Source organism: Corylus avellana, chromosome 5 (assembly GCF_965113065.1).
Source record: "Corylus avellana chromosome 5, dhCorAvel1.hap1.2, whole genome shotgun sequence".
NCBI lineage: Eukaryota > Viridiplantae > Streptophyta > Magnoliopsida > Fagales > Betulaceae > Corylus > Corylus avellana.
Window position 1 is genome coordinate 16,493,376 of NC_142494.1, and position 23,703 is coordinate 16,517,078.

The following is a 23,703-nucleotide window of genomic DNA, read 5'->3' on the forward strand; positions in this document are numbered from 1 at the left end:
GCAGGTGACCCAGGTGCTTCGTCGTCGGCGGCAAGAGGGATGCAGTCAAAAGTGAGTCCGCCGGCTACAGTGAACCTTTCTGGTGATGGTCCCGGTGAGCTTCCTGGTGGCAGAGAAGCGGCGAGTCTGGCCGGAATTCGCTGCTGCACGCCGGCGAGAGTGCTTCCATGCCATACAAAGCCGGAGATGCCGTTGGAGGTTGTCGCCGGCGAGTCAGAGAGGCCCGGCGAGTGTTTCAGTGCTCCGGCGAGCGTGATTTCGGACGAAGGGGAGTTCCGGTCGAGCCAGACAAGGCCGGAGGGGCCATTTTTGGTAGATGCCGGTGAGGAAATTGAGTGGGCCGAGTCTGGGGAGACATCTGAAGCTATTGGAGTTCCGGGGATGGTGGTTTTGGGCGGTGGGGATACTGTTTCGGACCAGAAGTTGCCGGTGATGACTGGTACAGTTGGTGAGGGCAGTGAGGTGGTTCCTTGGTGTGGCGGTGAAGTGCTCCAGGTTGTCGGACAGGCTAGTGGGGGAATGGGTCAAGAGCAGGAACTAAGGATTTCTGGTGGGTTGCATATTTGGGATGATGATCCTTCAATTATTGGATTCCGGTGTTCAGGCTTGGTCGAGTCTAGAGAGGCTGGGCAGGAGGTGGTAGCTAAGAGTTGTGGGGGTGAAGTAATTGATGATGAAAGGAATAAGGAAGACGGGAGGGCAGAGGAGTGTGGAACAGAGGGGCCTTCGCCGTTGAACAGCTATGGTCCTAATTCAGGGGATGCAGCAGGTTTTTCCGATTGGGTTATTCAGTGTGCCAATGAGATATATCCGATCGTGGGGATCTCGTTTGCCGGTCATAAGCTGCAGTTGTTAGCTTTGTTAAATTCTTTAGAAGAGGAGCGCCGAAATAATGGGATGGTATCTACTTCTAGTAGCGGCACTAAGGGTAAAAGGGAGATAAGAAATTTGGAGTGTTCGGTGAATTATGATGCTAGAAGTGGGAGCTCGATTCGGGGAAGCAGGAAAGGGAGGGGGAATGTAGTTGTGTTATGAAGATAAACATTATCTCTTGGAATGTGAGAGGGTTGAATAAGAGGGATAAGCGCCTAAGGGTGAGTAATTTACTTAGGGATTGGAATGCAGATGTTGTGTGTCTTCAAGAAACCAAGATTCAGGGTATGTCTAGAAGCATTGTTCGCAGTTTATGGCGGCGAAATCATATGGATTGGTGCTGTTTGGATTCTAATGGGGCATCGGGAGGTATTTTAATCATGTGGGATACTAGGGTGGTGGAGAAGATTGACGTCTGTATAGGGGATTTTACCCTGGCTTTGTCTTTCAGGAACGTGGCAGATCTCTCTGTGTGGGCGTTTGCAGGGGTATATGGTCTGAATTTTGATAGGGATAGAAGGCTCCTTTGGGATGAGTTGGCGGGCGTGCTTAGTTGGTGGAACTTGCCTTGGTGTATTGGGGGAGATTTCAATGTTACTCGATTCCCTAGTGAAAGATCGGGTGGAGCTCGTCTGGATTCCGCTATGATGGGTTTCTCAGATTTTATTTCTGAACAAGGGCTTATGGACCTTCCCCTTGTAGGGGGTGTTTGTACTTGGTCGGTCTCTCAAGACCCTCCGCTATGGTCTAGGATTGATCGGTTTCTTGTTTCTCCAGAGTTGGAAGCTTGGTTTCCAGGGGTGAGGCAGAAAAGGCTTCCACGTCTTTGCTCGGATCACTTCCCAATTATGCTTGAGCTGGGGGAGATTTCCCAGGGGAAAAGGCCTTTCAGGTTTGAGAATATGTGGCTTAAAGAGGAAGGGTTTGTTGCCTTAGTGAAACAATGGTGGGATTCTTATGAGTTCCAAGGTACGCCAAGCTTTGTTCTTGCTCGCAAATTCAAGGCCTTGAAACTGAATTTGAAGACTTGGAATGAGGAGGTGTTTGGTAACATTGAGAGGAATAAGAGGACTCTTCTTGAAGATCTTCGGGTGTTTGATGAGCACGAAGAAAGTAGGGCTTTGAATGTGGAGGAATTAGCGAGGAAGGCCGAGGTTGTTCAAGAATTAGAGAAGTGTACTCTTATGGAGGAGATAAGTTGGAGACAGAAATCGAGGGTGTCTTGGTTAAAGGAAGGGGACAAGTGCACTAAATTCTTTCATTCCATAGCCAACTCTAATAGAAGGTATAATTCGATAGAGAATCTCATGATTGGGGATAATCTTTCTTCAAATCAGGATGAGATTAGTGAGCACATTGTGGATTTCTATCAAAAGCTCTTTGCTGAACAACGCAGTTGGAGGCCTTTGGTAGATGGTATCTCCTTGGATTCCATCTCGGAGGGAGAGGCCAGCTGGTTGGAGAGAGAGTTTGAAGAGGAAGAGGTTAGAAAGGTCGTGTTTAAGATGAATGGCAACAAGGCTTCGGGCCCCGATGGTTTTTCTATGGCTTTCTTCCAAGCTTGTTGGGATGTGGTGAGGGAGGACATTATGAGGGTCTTCAGTGCTTTTCATGCTGGCGGGATGTTTGTTAAGAGCCTCAACGCTTCGTTCATTTCGCTTATTCCGAAGATTCCCGGTGCCATCAACCTTAAAGATTTTCGCCCGATTAGCCTTGTAGGAGGTATGTACAAAATTATTGCCAAGGTTTTAGCAAATAGATTGAAGGTTGTGTTGGACAAGATTATTTCCAAGTCGCAAAATGCTTTCATCAAAGGTAGACAGATTCTAGATCCTATCTTGATTGCTAATGAATGCCTTGGTAGTAGGTTGAGATCTGGGGAGCCACGGGTCATTTGCAAAATGGATTTGGAAAAAGCCTACGATCATGTGAATTGGGGCTTCTTGATGTATTTGCTAAGAAGATGTGGTTTTGGAGGGGTTTGCTGTTCTTGGATTCAACAGTGCATTTCCTCGGTGCGGTTCTCGATTATGGTTAATGGGTCTCCTAAAGGTTTTTTTAGTAGCTCCAGGGGGTTGAGACAAGGGGATCCTCTCTCTCCTTTGCTTTTTGTGTTTGTGATGGAGGTTCTGAGTAGGATGATTTCGGCGGCGGTTCATGGGGGGTTGTTAGAAGGGTTCAAAATCGGCAACACTACAGTCTCTCATCTGTTATTTGCCGACGACACCTTGATTTTCTGCAATGATAGGCCTGCCCAGATACGCTACTTGCGGAGTTTGTTCTTGTTGTTTGAAGCTGCTTCCGGGTTGAAGGTTAATTTGGCTAAATCGATGATTATTCCGGTGGGGAATGTGGAGCAAGTGGCTTCGTTAGCCGGTATTTTAGGGTGTGAGGCAGCTCCTTTGCCAGTGAAGTATCTTGGTCTCCCGTTGGGAGGCTCTTATAAGTCCAAGCATATTTGGGATGGAGTGATTGAGAAGTTTGAACATCGGTTGGCCAGCTGGAAAAGGTTGTATTTGTCGAAAGGGGGTAGGGTCACCCTTATTAAGAGCACTCTTGCTAACCTGCCCACCTATTACTTGTCTCTTTTTCCTATTCCGGTGAGTGTTGCTAAGTGTATTGAAAAGCTTCAACGCAATTTTCTTTGGGGAGGGATAGGCGAAGAGTTCAAATACCACTTGGTGAAGTGGTCGCAGGTTTGCACTCCGATCAAGGAAGGAGGGTTGGGAATTAGGAACTTATTGGTCTTCAACCGCGCTCTTTTGGGGAAATGGTTGTGGCGCTATGGGGCGGAAAGAGAAGCTTGGTGGAGAGTTGTGATAGATGCGAAGTTTGGAAGCTTGTGGGGAGGGTGGTGTTCGGTTGAGCCTGGAGGAGCCTCTGGGGTAGGGTTATGGAAGAATATTAGGAAAGGGTGGGAAACTTTCAAAAGCTTTACGAGATATGCAGTGGGGGATGGGTCTAGGATTAGCTTTTGGCATGATTGGTGGTGTGGAGATTCAGCTCTCAAGATAGCTTTCCCGATCCTTTATAGTATTGCTTGTGCGAAGGAAGCCTCAGTTGCGGATAATGTGGAGATGCTAGGGGGTTCCAACCAGTGGAACGTGAGCTTCTCGAGGGAGGCTCATGATTGGGAGGTGGAGGCCTTTGCCTCCTTTTTCCAAGTATTACATTCTACAGGAGTGAGAAGAGGGTCGGAAGATAGATTATGGTGGACCCCTTCCAAAAGAGGTACGTTCATGGTCAAATCTCTCTTTCTCTCCTTGGCATGCTCGGAAGGGAGGAGGTTCCCCTGGAAGAGTGTGTGGCGGACTCAGGCTCCTCCAAGGGCAGCTTTTTTTGCGTGGTCGGCGGCTTGGGGGAAAATTCTGACCCTAGATAACCTCAGAAAGAGAAATGTGATTGTGGTAAACAGATGTTAGATGTGTAAGAAGAGTGAGGAGACAGTTGATCATCTTCTTATCCATTGTGAGGTGGCGTCTGCTTTGTGGAGTGCATTTTTTGGCCGCTTTGGGTTATCTTGGGTGATGTCTGGTCGGGCTTTTGAGTTGCTAGCCTGTTGGTGGTCTGCAGGTAGAGGGGGGAGTGCTGCAGTTTGGAAGATGGTGCCTATTTGCTTTTTTTGGTGTCTTTGGAGAGAGAGAAATAATAGGTGCTTCGAGGATGAGGAGAGGTCTTTTGAGGACTTTTTATCCTATTGTTTCCATACTCTGTATCTTTGGACTGTAGCGTTTGTTTTCCCGATTTCGGTTAGCTATGATGATTTCCTTGTACGTTTTTCCCTTTCTAGTTAGGTGTTCCTCCTTGTATACTTCCAGTGTACTTAGGGGCGCCTTACGCTTTTAATAAAACCAGCTACTTACTTATCAAAAAAAAAGATTACATGAATTGCCCAGGGCAAGTCTGCATGACATATTTTGTATAATTCTCATTGTCAAACTCATACAATACTTAAGCAAATAAACAACTCTAAAGGATTTCAGTTAGACAAGTAACTCTAAATATTGATAATTTCATGAAAATGCACAAGTAAATAATGTGTATTAATGAAGACAAATATTCCAAGAAAAGGTCAATCTCATGTCAAAAAAGGGATGCACTGAACAATATTCCACAAAAGGGTCAATCTCATTTTAAATGATGGATAAGCTTTCAAACTAACCTTTGTATCCTCTAAAAACTGCTAAATGTTGGATAAGCTTCACATATGCCAATGCTGCATCAGATGAACTGAGGATATCGAAGAAAATTTCAACCTCATGTTAAATGCAGCTTGATGGAAAAGACAGTACTGTTTAGGAAAAAAATTGAAAATCAACAACAGGGATATCAAGTGATATTTTCTGCTAGAGGTTACCTCAAAGCATCAGTAAAGCAAGTTGCATAAACCAGCGCATTTATTCGAGCAAGTGGGGCACTAATAACAAACACAAAAATCAGTGAGGTTTCCCATGCAATCCTTAAAAAGCAGCCCATAAAATGGGACATGAAAACACTAATGCATCAAAGAGTAACTTCTAAAAGCCCTAAATATTCATGGATAGATACTCAATACAAACAGGCAAAATGCTTGCTGAATCAGCCAATGGGAATAATCATGCTGGACCCATATTAATTCTCATTTTTAAAGAGTTCATTCAGACTTACCATTAATTATTACTCATCCCAAAAGCTAAAAATGTTAAGAGTGAAAACCCTAGCCTTGTTTAGTAAACTTTTGCCAAACATTTTTTTCTTTTTAACCACTAAAAAACACTTTCCAGACAATAGTTATCCAAACAAGTTTTCAAATGTTGCCCAACCACAAACACTTTTAAAACAAAACACAACACTTTTTAAAAAACTTCTCGCCACCATCATTTAAGAATGTTTTAAACACACATGCTCAGTTTTCAAAAACAAGTGAAAGCACCTTTGAAAACACGGCTTAGTTAGTCCAAATATGCACAATAAAATGTCGAGGCTGGCCTTGTTACTCATAAAAAGGATTTAAAAATAAATAAAAAATTGGAGGCCACCCTTACACTGGAAGTGAGTCTCCTTTCCCCACCTCCAATGTCCACCCTCGCAAAGCAAAGAGGATGAAACTCTGTCCCCCACCACAAGGGGCTGGAGTTTCACGAAGGGCTGGGTGAAATTCCACCCCTCCTGCACGGTTGAACATCAAAGGAAGCACACCTCTATGCATTTCGCGAAGGGGGGAGGGGGGACCCACCTCCCATGCCTCCGCAAGAGGTGCAAAGAGGGTTGGTTCTCCACCCACACCATCCCCCTCAAAGGGATGGATCTCCACCCCGCAAGAGACGGGGGGAGGGGAAGATCCACACCGCTTTGTACCTGTCGTTAAGGAGGGACCCACCCCACCTTCTAATAAAGCGGTGGCAGCCTCCACCGCTCACAGACGAAAGGTGACAACTACCAACGTGGAGACCAGCCTCTAGCAAGCCCAAGATTTTTTTTCTTTTTCTTTTTCTTTTTTACTTTTGTTTTCTTTGATTATTTTTTTATGTTTTAAAAGGTTATTTTCAAAATTAAATCAAAACGCCTTCAGTTTTTTTTTTTTTTTTTTTTTTCCTTTTTTCAATAAGTAATTCAATCTAAAAAATTAAAAATTAAAATTAAAAAAAAAAAAAAAAAAAAAAAAAAAAAGAGGCAAAAGAACACTACCCAAGTACACATGGAGTATATAAGAGGACACAAAATTAAGGAGACACGGAAGAACACAAATCTTGAAATTCTAGAAAATTAGGATACGAGAATTGTTCAGAACAACCAACCACCCATAATGAGTTTTGAACAACATTGCTTTTAACTCTATCAACATTTTCTCACAATCTTCAAAATTTCTAGAATTGTGTTCTCTCCAAAATGCACCGCATCAAACAAAGAAGAACCATCCTCCAAACATCTATACAACGATGGCTACCAAATTGGCCTCTCCAACTAGCCAGCAACACCACCACAACCCCTCGGATCCGAGCCGTGCCCAACCCAGCTTTCCCACTTTTGCTTCCCCTCCTTTTTTATAATAAACTCAAAAGACCTTCATTAATAATTTCTTTATAGAAAGTACTAGAAAAGAGGGCCCAAAGTAACCAATATACAAGAAGATCAACCTGATCATTTCAGGTTAGAAATCAACTCAAAATAAAGTTAGGGTTTGTCATTTTTCCTATTTCTATACGGAAATAAAAATAAAAATAAAATAAAATAAAAACAACTACCAAAAGCTAAATTAAATACGCATAAAAAATAAAAATAAAAGAACAAGAGTAACAATGTTTGTGTTAAAGATCACCTGCCATATATCTCCCATGTTGTGGCTCGGAGCAAGTATGAAGAGCCAATTAATTGCAATACAGATCTAGGAATTGAACTTGGTTGTGCACAAAACTGGAAAGCATTAGTATTGCTCCCAGATCCTACATCTTGGGACAAAACCATTGAACCCAATGGCTTTTGTAAATTCTTAAGCCAAGCAGTACTAAAAGCACCATCTGTCGTCATTGTAGAACTTTCAGATCCAAATTCGCTAATCAAATGAGAACATAACCTCAATTCCTGCAAATATTACACTCAAAAAAAAGAAAAAAAAAAAAAGAAAGCAACAGCACTAAGAAATCAATAATTTACAATTTTATCTGAAATGGACAAAGAGCAAAGAATAATCAACAAAGGCTCATATTACCTTGCAAACATTAATTGGGCATGTTCTGAGCTTCATGGAAGCTTTAGGACCAAATGATAGTAAAGGTCTTTGCACATGCTGCACATGATAATATAACTATTTCAATTTCTCAAAATCTCTCCAACATGCATTTCATCACTTCACATGGATCAAAGAATATTGGATTTCCTTTCAACTATATATGCACACAGAGATGCATGACAATATCACCTTTCAACCATATTACCATGCATCAGCACTATCTTGCATCTAGATAACATAGGAGTGGGTATGTATCAATGAATATAAGCACATGTGGGTGGTTGAGCGCACATATGCACATGCAAACATAGTGGATCAAATGCCAGCATTTGGTGGGCTGAACATTCCCTTCCATTTGGGCATTTTTACATATAAAGAAGGCAACAAGTTTGGTGGAAAGGCGCTATGACAAGAATGGCTGGGGGGGAGAGGTTAACACTGCTTCACCCTCTGGCTCTGGGTTAGCTAGTGCGCCTGTGCTGGCTGGGGCTCTCCCTCAAACCCATGAGAGGGAAGGGGAGGTGGAACTAGTGGCTTATTCCAGTAGCAGGAGAGTTACTTAAGAGCACGGTATGTATAAGAGGGCAGGGGAGTAGCCTGTAGTCCAGATACGCTTTTCGGGTGGATGATATGCAAATTTTCAAGATGGTTAACCACTTTTTAACCATGAGAGGGAGGTCAAAGAAGTTTGGCCGAACCCCTATCTCTTGATTGATCTGATCAGATGCTTGCCTTTTCCTGCATGCTTCTTCTATTGATATTATTTCAATTACTACGGTATGGAAGTGTCATATTGAAATATATTAGATTGTTGCATAGGTCTTTCGACATTCAAATAAGTGGTAAATTTTAAGATTCATAAGCTGAAACAGTTAAATAGCTCAAGTAAGGTGGACTCAACCGCACTAATTGAGTCTACCATAAATTTCAAAATCATTCAAAATTAGGTGAAGTTTCAAATTCAAATTCATGACTGTCATGACTTAGAGGGTTGTAACAGTCAGATTTTTTATTACAGAAGCATGTCTATTATGATGGAAGCAGACACAAGAGCTGGAATATTGCAGCCATCGTAAAGATTACATAGGCATATATTGCAGAAGTACCAATACTTCAGGCAAGTGAATGCATCTAGTCTTAATCATTTAATTGAGAATTAGAATTTAGCAGAGCCAAGAGCTTCTGGGTGCTTGCTGCTGGAATTGGAGGAAAACATTAATATGAGAGAAATAGTTGAAAAGTAAATAAAGCACGTGTTCATAATAAAAAGGAGAAATATTTAGAATTTCGAATGTGCTAACTGGTTGAAACAGGTGCTCTGGACTGTGGTAGAAATATTTGGCAAGGAGACCACTGGGGAATCAGGGTTTCCAAGGAAAGCAAAAGTGTCTTTGGATGAATGTTGATGGTTCCTTCCTAAATCAGGAAAGAGGGGTATTCAAAGAGCATAGAACTGTCCAGAAGAGCTGAACTACCTAATCGAAGAGGAAAGAATGGACTGCACCAAACAGCAAGGCACAAATTTACCTTTAATAGAGAGTGGGAACTTGAGGAAAATTTAAGAAGAGCAGCTAGGCAAGACCTACTATATAACAAATACATTATACTAAAGTAAGGACTTATTTGCTGGTTGACAATGAAAGACAGATTGCAGAACAAGCTCGCTAATGGAGAAGGCATCTTGTGTAATTACTACTGTAGCTCCAATGTGCAATAACAATAAAAGCCTGCAACTCTTAGCATTTGAACTTTGAATTTTCTTTAGCGGCTTCAGTAAAGGATGCTAGTATGAGAAGTGGCAAAAGCACAGGAAATTGGGAACAAGTGAAATAGGCATGAACATTTGAAAGGAACTGGTGTTGGCCATTGAGATGGCAGCATATGCATAGGTTTTTACCATCTGCATGCAATAGAAATAGTACTTTAGGATTCCCAAAAGTTTGCATTTATTAGGAAATTCTGTGAGGATATACAGATGAGATTCTCTTGAGGTATAATAGCCAAGGAACCAGCAAAATGAAGCTACTATTTGCAAATGGAATATGGAGATTATCTACAAAAAGAGAACCAAGAGAATCTGTTAATGGGAAAGGCCTCTAACTGGCACGTGGCTCCTAAACACACAGGACTGTTGAAGGGAGTGGCAAATCTGGGAGGGAGTGGTAAAGTGGGTTTACAGTGGGCAAGCAAGAAGGTAACCATAATCAAGATCCCCACTGGTTCCATACCGCTGAAGGCATCCAAAACTGAACAGAGACAATTTGCACTTGACGAGTTAAAAGATTGGTTTAGAAAATAAAGCATCCAGAGAATGGAATAATATGGATCACGGTGAAACACATCTAGAATGAAACATAAAGTGGGGGGATTCTTTTTAAAGTTACTGTACTATTTGGCACCCTTTTGTTCTCTTCTTGACAGCCTATTGAGACAATGACGCTAGTACAAAGAAATAAACAATGGTCAAGACCTTTGCACCATTGCATTATGAACTTTTATCAACTACAGAATGCATAATACTATAAGGAGAAAGTCAATTTGAAATATAGGACACATTTCTAGCTCTGAAAAAAACTGTTACAAGGTTGTAGTGTCATGTTCAAGACTCAAATCTAACAAATGAAAGCACATTAAGAGTTCAAGAAAGTTATCAATTCTTCAAGTTGAAATAAACTTTTTCCTGGTCCAAACAAAAATTAAGTTTGAGTCAATCAAGTTACAAATGTTACAACCCCCCTTCCCTTCATTTATATTATGGAATTACATTTCCATTTGAAGGTCTGAATTGATGTTGAAAAAAGAAAATGCAGTAAATTGTTGTCATGCCCTTCACTAGTTTCAACAGGCTAAATCGAATACCAACTCACCCAAGTTACAAAATTGTCAACCCTCCTCCACTCTTTTTGTTAAGCTTTTGAAATTAATTTCTGTTAGAAGGTCAGAACCTTGATTGGAAGAGATTTATTCAACAAATTGTAGTCATATCCTTCACTTCATTGGTCACAAGTTTTATCCAACAAAACTTATTATGGAATCCTTATCTTCTCCAATTGTGAGAGATTATTAACAATAAAGCATGGATCTTTAACTATATTAAATTTTCCTAGAGGGAGAATTTGAATGTTAGAAAGGTAACAACAAAGTGGGCTCGTAGTTTTCTCCTTTAATATTGCAAGAATCTATTTGTAAAAATAACTATCACTCATTGTGCACTCCATATTTCATTTAAAAATAAAGGCAAGATCTTGTGGGCAAGCATGGGTCAGCACTGGATGAAAAAGTTGTGAACTAGGGGTGTAAACGAGCTGAGCTTAAGCGAGCTTCCCTTGTCTAGGCTTGACCCGTTTAAGATTGTGTCAAGCTCGAGCTCGACACGAGCCCAAAAATGGTGTTTGAGCTCGGCTTGTTTAAGTGTGTCAAGCTCAAGCTCGAGTAGTTTGGCCCAAATCAAACCACTCAACAACAAAACCTATTGATACCCATTGAACACCCACAAAGGGACATCCAAACCAAAACTCAACTTTAAACAAAATCCTACAAATTGATATAATTTTTGCAATCAAACCTTAATGGGTAAGACAAAATTGTAACTCTTTTGCTCCCAATGGCTGGAACTTCACCATCCTCCAAGTCATACATCACTCACTGGGTTCGGTTCTCTATCAGTAGTTCTCTCTCTCCTCTGCATCTCAATCTCTCTCTCCCTCGTGATCTCTCTCTACTCCATGTGTGTCGACGAGCATGAAGGGGAAGAGAACTTCCGCCGTTCCAGGTTGAAGAGAAAGAGAGGGCAAGAATTGAGAACAAAGGATTCAGCCCTTAGGGTTAAATGACCCAACGTGATTTACAGTCACACACGTGGCTGTGGATAAGATTTTTTTTTTTTATTAAAACCCTCTTAACTTTTTAAATCGCATTATTACCCAAGCTTATCTTAGTTCTTTCTTTTCCAATTGTTATTTAACCCCTTCTATTTATTTTAACTACAACTTATCCTTAAAATTAATTATGTTACTTAATATATATATATATACACGAGCTTGATCACGAGCCTAATCAAGTCGAGCCAAGTTTGTATCGATTAATATTCGAGTCAGGATTTGTGTTCACAAACGGCTCATTTAATAATCGAGTCGAGCTTATACGAGCCGATCGAGTTTGCTCGCAAGCGGCTTCGCTCGCATACACCCCTATTGTGAACAATCTAAATAATGAGGTATTGTTATGTCATATATTTGTTGCATCTTAAAGCCCTTTTATTAATGGGGGTAACTAAGTTGATAGCCATCCACCATGGACAAACAGGTACTTTAAAGCACTAATACAAAGAGGATTAAGTTGCCGCAGTAACTCATGCATAGTATTTTATTTGCAGAGGAAGAATTCATGCTAGAAATACACTATGACTACTAACTTCAGGGGAACACATAACAAAGAAAGCTTACAAAGAGAAAAGGCCACAAACTACAGAAATTCCAATTCTTACCATCAAATCAAATTTAGCCTTTGCAAGGTGATTGGAAGCCACCAATCGTCTCAAATTTAGACTTTCAGCTCTCTTTAGAGACCCTCTGAGGAGGACGAACAATTGTTGCTGAGTAGACAGTGAAATGCCTATACAGGTCAAGGGTGAGATTGATGATCCCAGTATCCCAGCTGTACTTGAGACACCAACTTCAGACAACAAGTTACAGATAGCTGCTAAAGTGTATGCAAGACTAGTATCATTACTTTGCTGCACAAATTTAATATACATCAGTCCTATTGCACAAAAGACATCAATTAACGGAACAAAAAGCATACAACCAATATGGAAACATTTTGGTGCTTCACAACAAATAACCATCATATTGTAATGCACTAATTGGGTGCAAGTTACACCTGATGTGACCTAGGGGGATAAAACCACTCTCAAATCATGGTTTCTATTTACCCTTTCAAAAGTTGTTTTCTTAATGTTTTAATGCACACATCTTAAGCAATTACATATTTCCCATAAATCCATACACTTGAAAACCAGACTCTGATACTGATTTGGTTTTCCATCTTCTACATTACCCAAAAACAAAGACAGTGCGAGGGAAGCCAATCCCCTTCTTACTATGTCCATGCCGTAATAGTCACATAAAGCCAGAAACTGTAATCCTACTTTAGCTGAACCACTTTCGTCAAATTGACAACATTCGACCAGTTTCATTTTTTTTGCGAATAAATGTGTAGGAATCTTCAAATCTTAAAGCTATATTATTCCCCACCATTTTCCTCCCAAAAGGGTTTGGATTTCATATACTTTATCTTTGCCCGAGTAACATTACCATCAAACACCATTCTCAAATTCTAGTTAACAACTCCCCCTATGCAGATCTCGTCAACAAGCTATCGGCAAAAGGGATCTACACGTGCAAGAGACCAATAATGACAATAATTACATAAATAAGGAGATTACCTGTTGAGAAACACGAACTGCTTCAGTTAAAACCTAAACAGTGTGAAGCAAAACAGTTACTGAACAACTGCAAGGGGTATGAAATGAAACTGCTACAAGTATGAAATATCATAAATAATAGAGAAAATGGAAAAGAGGGTTCTTCTGGGAGGGGAATGCTTTCCTCATGCTCACCTCCAAAGCTTGCTTTGGATGCCCAAACTGGAAATGCATCACCCCAAGAAATAATAAAGCAATTTCGTATCTGCCAAAATCATTCCAACTAGATGCAGGGGGAACGAAGTCAATTCCTTCTGTCCCTGCACTTTTGTGGTGACATTTCCAGATTAGTTCATTTTTTATACATAAACTTCTGCCTGAATTTATCACAAGAGGACAAAGAAAGAGGACAATGACAATAAAAAGAACAAATTCTTAACGACATATTGTTAATGAACTATAGTATTTCTGCATAAGCTTCTTTATGTTCCTCTTTTTGCCTTAGTAAGGCTTTTCTTTGTATACTTCCTGTGTACTAGAGTTACGCCCCTCTACGCTTTTCAATGAATCACTTATTTATCAAAAAAAAAAGTATTTCTACATAAGCTACCAAAAGCATCTAAGTGTCATTTGAGCCATCTGGCTGTAACTAAACATATAATTAGAAAAGTAAATGAGCAAATCAAATGAGAAAAAAAGTTTTTTGTCATGTACAAAGAAGTGCTAGTCACTATGCTTAAACAGAGTAATCGCTGATGGAGCTTCCTTGTAACAAACAAAAATTCTTAAATTTCCTTCTAATTCTTCAACACCATTTTCGGCTTTAATAAAATACAATTTCCCTTCGAATTTCCAATACCATTTCCGGGCTTAGTAAAATTTGCTTCATGGCGAAAATTTCACTTAAATTCCTTCCATTTCTCCAATGCAAATTTTTAGCTTTAACAAAAAAATAAAATTCCTTTATGGCCGAAAATGTATAATTTCTCCAACTAATTCTTTTACTTTTCTTAATTGCCAAAATTCCTAATTTAAACTTCCAAGTGCTCCTAAAATTAAAAGCTAAAAATCTCATGAGTTTAAATAATTAAATCAATGCCTAAGGTGGGGTTTTACAAAATTGAAAAACGTGAATTACCCAGGAATTTAATTGCCAAAATTGAAACCCATTCACTAAATTGAAATCACAAAACCCCTGGAATTAGATATAAATTTTCCCGCCAAAATATGTTAAATAAAGAAATGAACTGTAGTTGTACTGGTTCAAAAATTTACCCTTCATTTCCAAGCACCAAAGTAAAATTTTACAACCATTGATCAATCAGGCAACAGTTTTGCAATATCAATACCCAGAACCAATCTGATATAATAAAGATGAATTCAAGGTTGCTTTAATTGTGGATAATGAGAGACAAACAACTAAGATAATTAGTAAAAGGATATTGAAAAATTCAGCTAAGGAAAATATTTACGAGATAACAATAAACATAAATAAATAAATAAAGAACACCAATTCGCAATGTCCATGATGCCACTAGAATTGCAAGATAAAGCAATCTCAAGAAACTATTATCAACAATTAGTCAAGAGAATTTACCATAGCAGCAAGATATAAGATTCTGAAACTTAAATAAAGCAGTAAAAGGATATTAAAAATGCGGCTAGGTATGAGATAACAATAAACATTAAAGAAAAAAACAGCATGCCAAGATGCAATGTCCATAATGCCACTGGAATTGCCAGATGAAGCAATCTCGAGAAAACTACCATAAACATTCAACAAGATATAAGGTTCCAAAACTTAACTAAAGCAGTTTTATTTCTGCACACATGAGAAAAGAGATGGCAGATCCAGAAGAAACATTATAGTTCCCCGCTTAGCTAAAGCATGCCACTTGATAGTTACATGTAAATAGTTATGGAAGCTAAAAGCCTAAAAATCTTTATAAAAGCTTATTGGGCATTAAACCTCTTTTCAATATAGGAACACATAACACCATGCGACCAAACCACTTCTCTCCATTTTCAGTTTAACGTATATAGCAGCAATTTATTAAGCAATTCCCAAATTAAATAGCAAGCTAAAATTTTTATTCACCTGTAATCAAAATAGCGGTGAAGATTCTCCAAAGCAGCAAGATAATCATCATGATAAAGGTTATTCAAGTAACGCAAGAAGTGAACCTACATCACAATCCAGCATAGAGAAAAGGCAACAGGTTTAAAATGCAAGAAAGAGAAGAGCAGAGAAGAGAAAGAAAATACAAAAGTACCAAAAAATGAGTGCATTAAAAAAAGGGGAGTTAATTTACACGATGTAGCTCAGGTGCTAATTTATGGAGCCGCCTTAAAATAAGTTCAAAAGCATTTAAAGAGAAAGAGCTTCCACTCCTGCCACAATATTTTACTTGAGATTTAGTACAACCAAAAGTGCACTTTTATAAGTTCGCAGATGAAAAGCTTTACTTTAAATAGAACAAGTGACCGTGACATTTACTTTTCAATTGCGTCAGCCTGCTCTTGCAAGTATCCTTGTATCTGCCAGTTTGTTCGTAGGAATATCCCACTATTGGGCTCAAAATCTCTTGATGCATCTTTTGGAGGATGCATATAGGGAGAAACCTCCCTGCCTTTGTCACTGTGTTTGGATCTTGGGTCAGAAGCAACCTCAATATCTGCATGTTAAATTGTTATATGTTTACCATTATACTTTCATCAAGACAAAAAGCCAAATCTGAAAGAACCGGCATCATTTAAGTAATCCAAAATATGTCGGTGGAGGGAGGTGCAACCACTGGAAAACAATCTTGGGCCTAAGGAAGACAGTGGTCTTCACATATTAGGTTGTTTCACAGACCTCTTTCAAGGCCAAACAATTTTGGGATATTTTAACACCAGGCATCCTTATGGTATGATTTCAGCAAGAGTGTGGGAAAACACAAACATGTTTTAACCAAAAATGCCTCATCAAGCATTCCAATTTCATGCCAGCATCCAGATCATAGAAACCTCGATGAGAAACCTTGTTTACCAGAGTAGGAATAATTATCATTGATGTCCAATTGCTCTCCTAAAGAAAAAGGAAGGGATTGGTATGAAGCGATCATCTTCACCATTGACCAAGCTCCCTCTCCCTCCCTCTCATTGAGGGAAGAAATGATTACCATTGATGTCCAATTGTTCACCTAAAGAAAAGGGAAGGGGCTTGTTATGAAGCAATCATATCCACTATCGACTACCTCTTCTTATTTCTTAAGAGAGAGAAGGTTCTCACTTGACCTATGGTGACATGAGAGGGGATTGGTGGACCAAGAAAGTTATGGAAAACCATAACTAGTATATGATGTTTCCTCCAAGATCCAAGAACAAAGTTTAAATCTTTGGGAGGACAAATTGATGTGGTGATTCCACCGCAAATTTAAACTCCATTGTGGTGGAAAAGGATGGAAGGCTATATGGTTTAAACCGAGGATACCCATTGACAACTATCTTTTAGAGAGTTCAAAATGGGAATTTGGAAAGGTTACAATATTCTTTTTTCTTTTTTCTTTTTTTTATTGATAAGTAATGAGAATACTATTGAAAAAAGCGCAGAGGGGCGCAACCCTAATGCAAAAGATATAATAGAAACCTATACAAAGAGCACATATTCAAGAACTCATCTAAAGTCGGGACCACACTACAATGATGAGCTAACACCCACAAGTGTAGCATAGAGATCATATTCTTCCTCATCCCATCCACCGAACAGGTTACAGTATTCTTCTAAAAGCTTTATTGACACTATTAGTAGAGAGAGTGATAAGATTATAGCTAGAGAGAAGGCACAATGTAATCTCCTTAAGCAGCTAGTCCATATGCGTTCCAGGTCAACATATAAGTCGGAGGATATCTCCATCACTTAGGGTGTAGAGCAACAGTCCTCCATTGAAGGTACCTTTCTTCATTTCAAAGGCAGCTAACATAAGTGCTTTCTGCACGTGCTTCACAAAAAAACAAAGGTTTGGTGCTTGTACCTTCAACCAACCCAAAAAGTGCTTTTGGCGCATGAAGATGAAAAGGAACTCTTTCACTGGCCCATTTTCTTGCTTCAATTTCTTCAGTCACTTTTTCAAAAACAAAATTCTCCAGGTCCATGTTTTCATATTCTAGAAATGCCTCTGAATTGATACTGGAATCTTCTACACAAGTTGCCTCATAAGAAGGACAACTTGAGAGGGCTTCCTTATAGTATATCCCTGTATTGGTCAAAAGATGGCATACACCCTGCAAGTTAGAAGTAGGAAAAATTATTTTCTACTAGTGAAATAAGACAGCAAAACATCTGTTTAATCTTCTCTTTTTCCAATAAAAACTAAAGCTACAACAACTAAAACAAAAGGGAAAACAAACAAACAAAAAAAAAAAAAAAAAGAGGCAAGCACAGAGGTGCCATAATTTCTGAATATCTTAGAGAGCTGGAAAAGATATGTGCAAGGTTCACAATCAAATATTAATGGCTTTAGCTCTTGACCCATGATTTTAAAACTTTTGCATCCAACCTCAAATTAATACAGAAACTGAACCCGTGCAAAGCAGTTCCATAGAATCTATAAAAAATAATGGATCAGAATTTCAATACTATCAAATGGGTTTGAAGCATTCGATGCAGAAGGCAGTTAGACATGTTTGCTATATATGTATGGCAACAGGTAAGTCATCCTGTGATAAAAACTGAAAAAGTGACTACCTTTCATTTGAATTAAGCAAGGAGGGACAAAGAGTCATCTGTACAACTATTATGAATAAGTGATACCCTTATGTATTTGATATAGAAGACTTCTAGAGGAAATTTGTAAAATTAAAAGTTGTTACTTCAGAAATGGAGAGCATATTATTAGCATGAGCAGGTTTTACAAATAGTACGAACATGGCTGTTGAAGTGACAGAACAGCAATGATAGGATTCCTGTCAACTCCACCGATTAGGAGAAGTGCACACCACTAATAACTAACGATTTGCATATGACAAATTTACCTAAACTATTATTTTGAGTGTGTGTAGCATGCTTATTTCTGTTTCCTAGGTTGAAAAAGAAAAGTTGAACCTTAAGGTAAATTAGTGTAGCATCAGTCTGAAGCTTTACATGATATACTTGGTGGGGAGGAGGGGTTGTTTACACCCATTGGAGGCGGGATGGGACCATGTGCTACCAAACCAAAGGTAGAGGCTTTCATTGCCTAAATCCAATTGGGGGAATTTATCTCAGGTCTTTGATAAAATAGTGAGAAACTTAACTAGTTAAGCTAGCGGTCACTTCTTCTACACTTGCTATAATGCATATGCCTAGAAACAATGCATTTTTGGTGTCCTCAGGCAGATCACCAGGATTAAATTTCTTAGAATATTGACACTGTAAAAGCTTCGACTTCAAAAGCACCTAAACTTCCAAATTACAGCATAATCTGAAGAAAATAAAAATTGAAAGAAAAGCATCTAGTTTGCCAGATACAAGTGTACAAAAAGGTATTTCTCATCAAATACAAAGGAGAAGCTTCTAAGTGAATACTATTGTGAAGAGTCATTGGGAGGAGCTAGAAAATTGACAGGCAATGAATAAGTCCTCGCAACTTGACTACAATCCAGAAGGTTAATACAGAAACAACCCTCTCTATGCATAAACTTGGCCTTAATTTCCCAAACTTAAGTAGGGTTTGGATTGAGAAGACCCGAAGAAAGCATAATACTTTTCTTAATAATCAAAATTATTTGGGGAAAATCTTGTTGTAATTTACAAGCAAATAGTCAATATTTCTTCCCTATAAATTTTCTATCGTTATATGACCTTGTATCCCTCCAGAATACTACCTGCAACAGACACAAGAATCAGAAAAGGAGACAATAAATTGGCAAAACTAGATAAAATTACTCCTACATGAATCTATCTGCAACAAAGAAAAGAATCTTAAAAAAGAGACATCAAATACATTGGCAAACTAGTTAAGGCATTGTAAAATAAGATTCGCCTCCCCCAACCCCTGCTTGTGATTAAGTTTTTCTTCTTCCACCCAGCCCATCTACTTTCAACTAGTACTTACTAGACAGGAACATACACATTTTGCAGCTATAATCAAAACCAACATCAAGTTCTAAGCATTTTTTGAACTTCTAAGATCACTGTGTGTGACTAGAAGGGAGCAAGTAATACATGCAAGAGAACAATCTAACAGCAGAGCCAATATACATGGTCTAAAAAGATAGTTACAATTACCATACTTAAAATTTATGGCAATTAAAGTGTTAAGTAAGAGCGAGGAACAACTTTCACATAAGTTCCATTCCTGGTCAGAAAGGGAGTGGAGCAAGGAAGGTGCCTTTGGTGAATGCCATCATGTAAATCAGTGAATAAGAAATCAGACATGAATTATAGTAGGCAAGCACACAGCAGTTGTAACAAGCAATATAGTAGGACCATGGTAGAGAATTAAAAATGAAACTTCAAAAGAAATTGATCTTTCATGTACGGCAAACCAACAATGATACTGAGAAAATAACGGTTGAAACTTATGAGGTCCTTCCACAATAGCTATCAAGACATTATTGGAAACATAGTACCTCAAAAGATAACAGATTGAAGGCAAGTATACAGCGACGCAGAAACATCCCCAGGTTGCTACTTGGCTCCAAAATAAATTGATCATCTTCCAGAACACCAGCTTCGGAGCCCCCAAGGATCCCTAAACAACATCATACCAAAATTTATTATGCAAACAAAGAAGCCAAAGAAAAAAAGACACGAAAAATGAGAAGGATATGAAGAAGAAACAAAGAAAAGATGCAGTAATGATGGCGACCAACCCACCTCGCACATCAGTGAAGAAGTTAAACAAATCATCAGCCAATGACAGAGCCGATAGCCTACTCGTTAGATGATCAATAAACCAAAGATTTGATGAGCCGCAAACTTCCCTCAATTGACATATGAGTTCATCCAGTTTCGGCTCAAAAATATCATCGCATGACTGCAAGGATAGGAAAACAAACGAGAAAAATCAACATCAAACAACTTTAAAGATTTTCTATAACCTTTTCCGCATACTCTGAGCTATCCAGCGGGGTCAAATAGCAGGGCCAATAGATTAAAAGAAAAAATTGAACTAAGTTAAAGACAAATTGCAGCACATTGAGAGTGAGTACCTTGGTCAGGGCCAAGAGGAACAAGCCCAGGCGGTTGTGCTGAGCGACGGAGGAGAACGGGAACGGCACCGACATTTGCGACGACGGAACGTAGATCTGAAGAAGTATGCAGACCGAGACTTTGTGCGGCGTGATTGCGAACGCGCCGGGCGGTTTCACAATCCCTGCCATTGTAGCACTCTCTCACTGTCTCTCTCTCTCTCTCTCTCTCTCTCTCTCTGTGCGCTTGTAAAGGAAGTGGGTGTATGTGAGAGAGAGCTAAAGGTTGGTTCTCTGCGGTGGTCGATAATCCTCAGAAGCCGGAGATTGCAGATGGATATGGATCAGAGTTGGTGGTCGTGGAAATGGACTAGGGTTTTCGGGGGTAGCAAGGGGGTTTCAAAAAAGAACCGGGAAAGGGAATGGCCGTCACAGCTAAGCCATTTTCTTCTCTTTTTTTCACGTTAATGTAAAACTATTTTTTGGGGGAAAACTCAGCTAGACAAAACTGTTTTCGAGGATTTTTTTTTTTTTTTTTTTTTGGTAATATTTAGCTCGGGTTAAAATAGTTTTGAGTATTATATTATATGAACGATTTTTATTTTGATTTTTATGTTAATGCCTAAAAAGCAAAAAAAAGTTACCCAAAAACAATGTCAAACTACTTAAAGTCTGTTTGGGATTGCGTTTAAGAAGCCTAAAAGAATTTTTAACACTAAAAAACTCTGTACGAAGAAAAGAGTATTCGTTTGGTAAAAAAAATTAAAAGCGTATTTAAGGGTCCAAAAAGCCTAAGAATGGCACAAATGCACTTTTGGCAAAAGCTTAAAAATAAAGCTTTTGCCCAAAAGCTTTTTTTTTTACTTAAAAGCTCTATTTCTCAAATGCAATCATAAACAAGCTCTTAAAAGAATTCTCATTGGTTGATGCAAATCTATATGCAAAATGAATAGCCAAAATTCACTTTATCTAGTTTAGGTAAGGGGTTTTTAAAAGATCCCTACATCCGATTATCTATTTTTTATCTATATATCATTTAAATATTTTTTATTTATTCTTTAGTGATTGTATCTTTAGTTCTTTTCTAAAAATCGTATTTCTTTCTTTATTTTTTTTAACCCAATGATTTTCCAATGGTCATTATTTTTCAAACAATCATTTTGTAAGTGTAATATTTTTGAAATGGTTGTACTTTATAATAGTCATATTTTACAACGCTTATATTTTTCAAACGTCGTATTTCTAACAGTCATGTAATATTACTCTCTATGTTATGTTACTCTTTATTCTAATGTTAAACTTACTTGGTAGCTTGTAATTTCTAATTTCATGTAATGTACTCTCTATTAGGTAGTATATCAAAAATATATTCCAACTATATCACCACAAAATAGACTTGCTTGTTAATTGTTCTAACTACATTCAAATATTGGACTGTGTTCACAAACTAACTAGTAGATCCACAAAATACATTTTAATATTGGATCATGTTCACAAATTAACTATTTAGTCCACAAAATAGACTTTCCACAAAATACACCAAACACATGTAAGAATATTTAGTCGATCAAAGATAGGTGCTTTATCAGATATTACATAGTTTTGTTTGGTGTTAAGGGAACTCAAATTCTTAGCTTAGATGGAATGAGCATAAGAGAAAAGAACCCCCCCCCCCCCCCCCCCCCCAAACCCAAACTATCAGTCGTTTCCATTTTAGCCCACTAATGTTCAAAAAGTAATAAAGTATAGCCCCCCAAACTACCAAACAGTTGCATTTTGGTCACTCCGTTAGTCATTACCGTTAAATATGATGAAAAATTCATAACTATGTCGTTTTTTGAGGTTAAGTTACTACATGCCCTTTTGAAAAAAATAAAAAAATAAAAAAAATGCCCCCCAAAATGACTTTTTTTTTTCTTTCTTTCTTTCTTCCCGTCAAAACGATGTCGTTTTGGGGAGTATTTTTTAAATTGATTTTTTTTTTCCAAAATTCCTCAAAACGACGTCGTTTTGGGGGTCAATTTAATTAATTTTTTTTTTTTCAAAATGGCATTTTAGTAACTTAACCTCAAAAAACGACATCGTTTTGTATTTTCCATCCAATCTGACGGAGTTAACTAACGGAGTGGCCAAATTACAACTTTTTGGTAGTTTGGGGGGCTACTTTATCATTTTTTGAACATTATGGGGCTAAAACGAAAACGGCTGGTAGTTTAGGGGGCTTTTTTATATTATATTATATATATATATATATATATGGAAAAATTCACTTTATCCCCTGAAGATTCAGAGGTTTTTCAATTTAAACCCAAAAGTTTAAAAATTGGCAATATACCCCCCTAATGTTTCAAAAATTTTCAATTTAAACATTCTGTTACTAATTTTCGTCAAATTTGACGAAAATCTATAAAATTACATAATTACCTTCAGGCATTTTAAAAAAAATTTCCATCCAATTTAACGGAAATTAGTAACGGAAGGTTTAAATTAAAAAAATTTCAAGCATTAGGGAGATACATTGCCAATTTTTAAACTTTGAGATTCAAATTGAAAAACCCTTGAAACTTCAGGGAGGTAAAGTGATTTTTTTCTATATATATATATATATAAAGTTTTATGGGAAACTTTACTTACACCCCCTAAAATGTCACACATTTTGCAAAGATTCCCTCCAAGTTCAAAAACTCTCACTTTAGTGTATCAATCTTTTGATTTTTTTTTTAAATTAGCCCCTTCCGTTAAGATTTTTTGTTAAATTTTAATGGATGGGTGTGAAATTCCTAAAAAGACCTCATTTAAAAAATAAAAAAATAAATAAAAAAATCTAAAAATTCCAACGGGTTGAGTCCCATCGTGGGTCACCAGAGTGACTCGGCTTGGGTCACAAGGTGACCCAACGGAGGGTCACCAAGGTGACTCGCTGTGGGTCACAAGACCCATCGTGCGTCACCCAGGGTGACCCGCGATGGGTCACTTTTTTTCCTTTTTTTTTTTTGGTCAAAAAATAATAATATTTTATTTGTAGTTAAGGCTAAATTTAGAATTTTAGAAAAGTTTCAGGGGTATAAAGGACATTTTACCTCTTTTATCGTCTTATTTAACCACAATCTTTAACGGATGGGGTAATTTTAAAAAAATTCATATGATCGATATACTAAATTGAGAGTTTTGAACTTTGAGTGAGAGGGGGGTGATGAGTGCCAAATATTACATATTTGACCCCCTAATTTACACTTGTTAATCTTTTAGTTGTGCTATAATTTGATATCTCGTGCAAGTTTTGTGGTTTTAAGGGTTTTGCAGGCTACTAAGGTAAAATGGCGAATTTAAAGTGAAAAATGCAAGATTTGGAGAAAAGATGCCAACGGACGTAGGATTGAGTGCAACACTCTACGCTTGAGCATCGAGCGTATCTGCGCTCGAGCCCAACAATAGCAACGATCGATCGCAGATAAGCCCCAGCGCGTGAGCACACCTGCGACGCAAGAGAAGTTATGCATGCTCGATTGCGATCGAGTGCACTAGCCATGCACTCGAGCCC

The 23,703-nt window shown here is 38.4% G+C and overlaps 1 protein-coding gene across 1 annotated transcript in view; it reads right to left on the reverse strand.

Annotated features, from left to right (window-relative positions):
* Positions 1 to 20,616, reverse strand: part of LOC132182601 (anaphase-promoting complex subunit) — a 38,542-nt gene extending 17,926 nt beyond the window's left edge. Inside the window, exons 1-14 of the mRNA XM_059595891.2 lie at positions 20,184 to 20,616; positions 19,849 to 20,008; positions 19,602 to 19,723; positions 17,024 to 17,273; positions 15,505 to 15,682; positions 15,320 to 15,398; positions 15,106 to 15,191; positions 13,203 to 13,332; positions 13,029 to 13,061; positions 12,069 to 12,317; positions 7,562 to 7,639; positions 7,172 to 7,434; positions 5,231 to 5,290; positions 5,036 to 5,103 (exon numbers count right to left, since the gene is read on the reverse strand). Coding sequence (XP_059451874.2) covers positions 5,036 to 5,103; positions 5,231 to 5,290; positions 7,172 to 7,434; positions 7,562 to 7,639; positions 12,069 to 12,317; positions 13,029 to 13,061; positions 13,203 to 13,332; positions 15,106 to 15,191; positions 15,320 to 15,398; positions 15,505 to 15,682; positions 17,024 to 17,273; positions 19,602 to 19,723; positions 19,849 to 20,008; positions 20,184 to 20,354 — 1,927 coding nt within the window. The 5' untranslated portion in view covers positions 20,355 to 20,616. The remainder of the gene's footprint in view (positions 1 to 5,035; positions 5,104 to 5,230; positions 5,291 to 7,171; positions 7,435 to 7,561; positions 7,640 to 12,068; positions 12,318 to 13,028; positions 13,062 to 13,202; positions 13,333 to 15,105; positions 15,192 to 15,319; positions 15,399 to 15,504; positions 15,683 to 17,023; positions 17,274 to 19,601; positions 19,724 to 19,848; positions 20,009 to 20,183) is intronic.
* Between the last annotated feature and the right edge of the window lie 3,087 nt (positions 20,617 to 23,703).